At 36.2% G+C, this 7,797-nt stretch overlaps 1 protein-coding gene across 2 annotated transcripts in view; it reads right to left on the bottom strand.

Moving 5' to 3' along the window:
* LOC107677210 (noelin-3-like) overlaps nucleotides 1-7,797 on the bottom strand; it is a 30,815-nt gene that overhangs the window by 11,762 nt on the left and 11,256 nt on the right. The window contains exon 2 of one of the 2 annotated variants that reach the window (XM_016472022.1): nucleotides 6,933-7,109. In XM_016472022.1, coding sequence (XP_016327508.1) covers nucleotides 6,933-7,001 — 69 coding nt within the window. In that variant the 5' untranslated portion in view covers nucleotides 7,002-7,109. Of the gene's footprint in view, nucleotides 1-6,932; nucleotides 7,267-7,797 lie in introns of those variants that run through there. The other variant, XM_016472021.1, reaches the window with a different exon arrangement.

The following is a 7,797-nucleotide window of genomic DNA, read 5'->3' as shown; positions in this document are numbered from 1 at the left end:
CATAAAACCATGTCTGCATTTGTGATCGGAGAAATTACAAACAACAAGCGCTACTCTACACTGCTCAAAACTCGCGTTTGAATCATCAGTGGCAAATCCTTTAAATATGAAAATGTACTTACAGTCTGTGAGTCATCATTATTTGTCAGAACAGCCGGCATTGTAGTCTACTCTCCCAGGATCAGGAAACAGTCCTCCATAAAATGCGCTGCACACGCTGGGTTGAACTGTTCTGGAACAGTGTTGTAAATACAACTTAACCACTGATTTCTAGTCGTGTCCTCTTTTGGAAGGCCAAACAAAGTATTTTCGCTTTCGCAACTAAACACACAGCGTCTTCACAACATGGCGGCAGCAACAACAAAGTTACACCTTCTTTCTTTGTGTGAATATTTGGGCGGTGTTATGCAAATCTTCCCACATCATGACATGTGGTGGCGTGTTTAAACAAGGCGTTTTATGAGGGCGTGGACCAGTCTTAACTTTTATAAAGAATATCTCTTTGGGTTTGAGACTTTAGTCTTTGCAACTTTAGGGATCTTATCTATTCACAAACAGCTTGTAACACTCCAAAGAGAAAGGAAAACTTGAAATCGCATCATATGACCCCTTTAAGAGAATAGGGACAACCCGTTTAGACCATGCGCCTGGGCGCGCCGACCGTTTTCCCGTCGTTAAACTAGCAAAAGTGGATTCGGACATGCCCTGAGTGCACCTGCGCCGTGCGCTTTGGACCATGCACTTAGATCGTTAAAATAGGGCCCTAAATATTTCACATAAGTCATATGGACTGCTTTTATGGTGCTGTTGCATGCTTTTTGAAGCTTGAAAACTTTTAAGCTATGGTGGAAAAAAGTCATACCGGTTTGGACTGACATGAGGTCGAGAAACTGACTGAATTTTTTGTTGTGAAATGTCCCTTTTACTTATCATTGAACTAATTTATTTTATTGTGCTGTAGGCAGGTAAATAAATATGACAGATTTTATCCACTGAGTGAATTCAGAGGAATGTCATTTAAAATTATTTTTCTTTAGAAAAAGACTTTAGATCACCTTTAACAACAAGGCTACGGCGCGAATGCTAAAACCCACGGTTGTCTTTTATATGAAGCATGCAAAGGCCTTGCTAACTGTTAAAGGCTTGTTTTTGCGGACTACAACAGTCAATCAGGTGCGCAATTACCCCCAGACAGCAGTTTCTCAGGAGATGAATGAAATAAATCGCTTAGGTGGACTGAAAAGCCAAGGAGGCCAAATCATAAACCTGCTTTTATCGATTGGAAATACTGGACCCGAGTGCCTGTGACATCATAAAGTGGGCGTGTCCCTGTCAGTCACAATAATGCCAGTGTTCTCTCGCTCTAATCCACTTGCACTGTAACTGATCCAATTCCCCAGCTTTGATGTATAATTTGTACAGTCCATTTAAAATTATTTTTCTTGTGCAGTCTTTAGATCACCTTTAACAACAAGGCTACGGCGCGAATGCTAAAACCCACGGTTGTCTTTTATATGAAGCATGCAAAGGCCTTGCTAACTGTTAAAGGCTTGTTTTTGCGGACTACAACAGTCAATCAGGTGCGCAATTACCCCCAGACAGCAGTTTCTCAGGAGATGAATGAAATAAATCGCTTAGGTGGACTGAAAAGCCAAGGAGGCCAAATCATAAACCTGCTTTTATCGATTGGAAATACTGGACCCGAGTGCCTGTGACATCATAAAGTGGGCGTGTCCCTGTCAGTCACAATAATGCCAGTGTTCTCTCGCTCTAATCCACTTGCACTGTAACTGATCCAATTCCCCAGCTTTGATGTATAATTTGTACAGTCGAGTCTGAGAGTTGATATGCGAGACGTGTAACTGTGCACTCAACGGATCCACAAATACAAGCAGGGTTTAAAAAATAAACAAAAACAATACAGGAAGAAAGAATTGGGATAGCGAAAAGACAGGATGGAAAACTATAGGGAGGTTTTCAGGATTCACTTGAGAGGACAAAAAGATAAGCTGAGGACAGAGGCATCCCATGTCATACATGCATGTGCACACTGATTTTACTGCTGCCATCCTTGACTGCCTCAGCTTCTTCTTTTTTTTTCTACCACTGGTACATATTTTCAATTTCTTAAAAAACATTCTCTTCTCTATTTATTTTTATTTTTGAAAGTTTGACACTGCTGTTATACAACAGTTCAATTAACAAGACGTTAATACTGAGTAACTTACATTTTAGACACAAAATTGCCAGTTACTTGTAGATTTTTGCTTCGCCAACAAAATAGTTACAAATGAAGCCTAAGCAACACACAGGAGCATTACTTAAATCATTATTCTTGCACGAATCAAATTAATTAACTGAATGACTGATTTTTTTTTTTTCGTTTCTGAATGAATGTGCTTTTTAAGAATCAGGTGAATGAATAATAACTCACTCATAAAGAAGGCCACTAGTTTATTTCCTGAATTAATTGGTTTTTAAACAAATCTGTACATTCTTGATTCAATGACTTACATATAAAGATAGTCACTTTTTTGATCCTGAATTAATCAGGTTTGAATAAATCAGTTGAGTAAATTCATTACAAAGACGGCTGCTTGTTTCATTCAAACATTAGTGTTTTTTGAATGAATTGGTTAAGTGTATAATTCAATGACTCGCATATAAAAGCAGTCTTATTTCATTTCTGAATAATTTGGAGTTTTTAATGAATCGGTTATGTGAATGGTGACTCGTTCATAAAGGCAGCCACTAGTTTGGTTTCTGAATGGTGTTTTTTGGAATGAATCGGTTGAGAGAATGGTGACTCCTTCATAAAGACAGCCACTAGTTTCATTCCTAAATGAGTTCAAGTTTTGAATGAATCAGTTGAATGAATGATGACTCACTCATAAAGACCGTCACATCTTTCAGTCTTGAATGAACTGGTATTTTGAACAAATCAGTTGAGTGAATCGATTGACTCGCTCATAAAGATGGCCACTACTCCTGTTCCTACATGAATTGGTGTTTTTTGAATGAATTGGTTAAGGGTATAATTCAATGACTCATAAAGGCAATCTTGCTTCATTCCTGAATGAATTGGTTTGAGTAAATGGTGACTTGCTCATAAAGACAGCCACTATAGTTCCGTTCCTGAATTAACCATTGTTTTGCACAAAGTGGTTGAAGACACAAAGGCGATCACATGTCACCACCTACTGGCAAAACGATATAACTTGCACACAGAGCGACTGAAAAATCCCCACCACTAATGCACAGACTGACAGCCTGTCTAAACCAGTAGTGAAATTGCTTCTATTTTGCATTGCAGTATTTTCTGAATTAGTGTAATTTATGATAAATGCAGTGCAAGGCAGTTATACACGTACCTTACATTACAACATCAGCAGTATCTCAACAAAGCACTTCAGTTATAAAATGATGGATTTTTTTACAGTCACACAGAGTACAACATTCATGTCCATTTCCATTAAAGTTGATGAAAACAAATCGCGCATGCCATCCAGACAGAGAGAGAGGTTTGAAAAACAGAATATATCACTACAGAGCATGGAGGAATATACAATGACCATCCAGGTACTGATGATCATGTCTTTTAAATGGACTCCCATTTCTGTCCTGATAGTGGAAATCATGTTTTTAAAAGTGACTGTTATGACTAAATTCAAATAGTTCATTTGAAAAAGTTTGTTGGGGAAAACATGCGTAAAGTTGTACATTTGTGTGTGTGCTGCTCACACACTAGTAAATGCAGGGGTTCATGTCTGATATTTGTACTGTGATAATTAAATACAAAGCAGAGAAAACAGTCCTCTAATATTTTGTTCTCACTAGTATTTGGCTCTGCCATGCTTTTCATCAAGTGCTGGTATCAACAACACCTGCTTGAAAATTAAAAGGCTTAGTTGCTGCTTACAGAAATGGCAATTTTTTTTTCTTTCTCCCTTTCTGTGGCTTGCTTACTCTTGCTTTCTTGTGCTCTGACCTCTGTATCTGAGTACACTTCTGAAAGCTAGTGAGGCATAGAAAGATAAAAAAGGCTTTCATTCATTATCAGGCATCTTTATAAAGTCTCAGCGATAAATCTGTAGAGTAAAAAGTCAGGGTGTGGCAGTGTTCGTGCATAGCAGATTTGTTATTTATTGTACGGGTATGATGGTTTATTTCATTCATCATACGTGTGTACTACGGTTATCGGTACTGCTAAGGTAAATGAAAATACATGTGTATGCGGTGACTTTCATTCATTCATTGTTGTTCGTAATGTTCGGATTAGAAAAGTAGATAGTCAGCAAGCATATCTCTTGTGATTTCATAAAGTCATCTATGCTCTGGATATCTTTTATGACTGTCACATATAGGCTACATCAATATTTTGATTGTATTCTGGGTCAGATAGCGAAAAATATTCACAACTGTTATTTTAGTATCATTGAGATACAGTATAGTTTTAATTATAATTTTAATTAGTTTTTATTGTTGTATTTTGTTTTTTATTTTAAAGTTTGTAATTTTGTTGTGTTTTTATCATTTTTATTATTATTATTATTATTATTATTATTATTATTTAATATGTCAATATAGTTTTAATTAATTACTATTTCTGTTTTAGTTATTAGTTATTATTAGTTATTTTAGTACATCAAGTTAAACTAAATGAAAATGACCAATTTTTTCCTCAGAAACTGGCTGAAATAAAATGTTTTTGTATATTTTATTTGATTTTATTTCAAGTAATGCAAATGTTTATGGTTTTAGTTTTTTGGGAACTGTAATAACCCTGATTCACAGCACCACATTAAGAAACATAATGACATTGGATCAATACATGACTGAATTGACTTTTCCATTCAAACTCATACAAAAACTGTCCTGCTATAAAACTAAACTCTGAATGTTAAATGAGGTGAAGGTTTGTATTATTATGGATCCCTTTGCCAACATTAGAAAGCTGTATCCCGTAGGTGTGTAATGCGATTTGTCACCATAAAAAAGCGCATTTCAGCACGTCAAATTAATCATCATGAATCACTCATCCCACAAGCAACAACAATGTAATTAGAAGCCCATTAAGCTAACGTCCATTCAATTTCATAGTCAAACAGCTCAAACACCCTCTTGCTGGGGTCTATGGGGGATTTGCAATTTTCTTTTGTGTGAGTGTTTATTTATGGACCTTTTGACATTCTGAAGAACTTCTGAGGAGGTCAAAAAGCCAGCATAGAACTACTAGCAAAGTTGTTCATTGGTTAAACAAATGGTTCCGACTAAAAGCAATTCACTGTCTAGTCCATGCAGACAAATGTCTGTATGTGATTAGTTCATTTCAGCACCGCAGCAGTGTGGACAGCTCCTGTCCGCCTATGACTAAACAGCTGAAGCACATCAACACACTCATTTTAGCACTTGTTACATCTCCTCATGGGGATTTTTTTTTAGCAGAAGTATCTTTAAATGAAAATGTCATGCAGTTTTATTTGAAAACACTGCATGAAAAGAGATAACTGCTTTAAAAAATCAGTAAATTTCACGAAAATGCTATTTGCAAACTAAATTTAATATATATTTTATTATATATTGTATTTCAATTTTATAAGTTATTATAATATTATATATTTTTTATTTTATTAATATTTTAATCCCAAAATTTACCATTTTTTGTTGTTAAGGCTATAATCAACTGAATATGAAAGTGAAAGTGAAAAAAAGTGAAAGTGACGTTATGAGTCCGACTCTCTAACCATTAGGCCACGACTTCCCACTATGAATGAATGAATATGACTATGAATATGACTGTGTAAATCCAGCATAATGCAAATAAGCAGTTTTAAATTGACATGCATTTCCTTTGAGTCCCGTTCGTCCCCTTCCCAGGGTGCACTGGGCGTGAATAATTATGGTTGCATTTTCTAACCGTTTGCCAATTTTATTTATGCTGTTGTTGTCACTTGTTGGTTTGTGCATCTGTTTGCATTTAAAATGATCAGATTGTTGTTACCTTGTCTTGTTTCATCTGTGCATTACATTTTAGGAACTCAATGCATATTTTTTTGTCACGTTATGTGATGAGTATTCATGTGATGTTGTCATTAGACAAGCACTGGGCTTTTCAACAAAGGAAACAGTTTGCTTATCATCTGACACAGCATTTTCAAAAATATTCTTAGTGAATCAATCTAATTAAAAATGTTTAATACTATTCATTAAAGTGGAAGTTGTTTTGCAACAACAGATTTCTATGCTATGCTCATTTTGATTATTCACTTTTGTGGAGCCCATTTGATTCATACTTTTAAACATTTTATTTAATTAATAATATTGCTTTATATTGCTTCCTCTATCATTTTTTTCAGTGACAGGTTATTTTGCTTATTTACTGTGCTGGGCAGTGGACTAGAATTTAGCATTACACCATTATATTCACTGGCTGGTGAAATCATAAGTATGCATCTTATGAATCCACACGGATGACAATATAAAAAAATAATCTACAAAATTCACATTTCCAATGCTTATAAATATCTGCTGCATGTCACTTTATCTATTTGTAACTCACTAATGCATTCCTAGCAAAACATCTGGAAAGACAAATGGTGCTTCATTCATGCTTGAATAAACCAGTTTATTATCTGTGGACCTCAGATGCAATAGATTTATTTTCCTACAACACGTACATATCATGTATTATGTGATGCATAATACTGAGGACTCCATTGTTGAGGACCCTATGAAATTATGTTAAACAATTCTATACCAAATTACATCTTTGAAGCGGCAGTAGGCAACTTGCTATAATTTAAAATAATAAATCATTTATTTCCCACTAAAGCATATGTAGTCAGTTTCAGATATACTCACACAGAGAAACAAAAATGAAGAAATGCATTATCCTGAAATGTTTTAGCTTGCAACTCATCACATCAACTTACCATGGATGGATACAGTCCGAAGACAATGAGGAAAAGCAGGGGATTTAATGCACCGAACAGAAGGATCATGCTGTCACGGCTCTATCGCACTTTTCTGGCGTTAATATCGCGTCCTCGGTGTGGCAGATGATGCCCGAACAGAACAGGGCGAATAGATCCACATTCATTACCGTGCTGCTCCGCCGCGCGAGCTCCAGCGTGCAGCCAATACTGAGCGCGCGCTGTCCAAAGTTACGACCGCACGCGCATGAGGATTCAGCAGACTGCGCGCGAGAGCCAGCAATACCAAGGAGACCTTCACAGCGGATGTGACATCATTTGATTATTCCAAATGTTAAGTTGTTGAGCAACGTTGGCGAGTGCATGCGGCCACTGCAGCGTCAATACACTCTATAATTTCAAATGCACGCAACACTTAGCTATGTGAGCTGAAATGGTCATGTCGGCGCGGTCGCCTGTAGTTCTTAGGGCAAACGTGCACGGATAAAGTTCCACCTGCAATTGCATATAGGCTACAATGGGCTCCAAATGTCTGTGATCACATTCAAAAAAGGGAAGTCTGTTTGTTTAAACTTATTAAAATGAAGTTGTTTTTCTATATATTTGAATGAATGAATGAATGAAGTCATTAAATTTGCAAGAAAATTTTAACGGGTCATTCTCACAGAACGCGGGCAGTGGAATTGGGTTAAAAACGCAGTGTCTCCAGCAGTGTTGGGGGTAATATATTACAAGTAACGCAAATTACGTAATCAGATTACTTTTTTCAAGTAACTAGTAAAGTAACGTATTACTTTTTAATTTACAAGAGAATATCTGTTACTTTTTCAAATAAGTAACGCAAGTTACTTTTTTTTTTCAATTT

Source organism: Sinocyclocheilus anshuiensis, unplaced genomic scaffold, assembly GCF_001515605.1.
Source record: "Sinocyclocheilus anshuiensis isolate Anshui unplaced genomic scaffold, SAMN03320099.WGS_v1.1 scaffold392, whole genome shotgun sequence".
NCBI classification, from domain to species: Eukaryota; Metazoa; Chordata; class Actinopteri; order Cypriniformes; family Cyprinidae; genus Sinocyclocheilus; species Sinocyclocheilus anshuiensis.
Note: the sequence above shows the minus strand (reverse complement) of the source record. Positions and strands in the feature narration are given on the sequence as shown.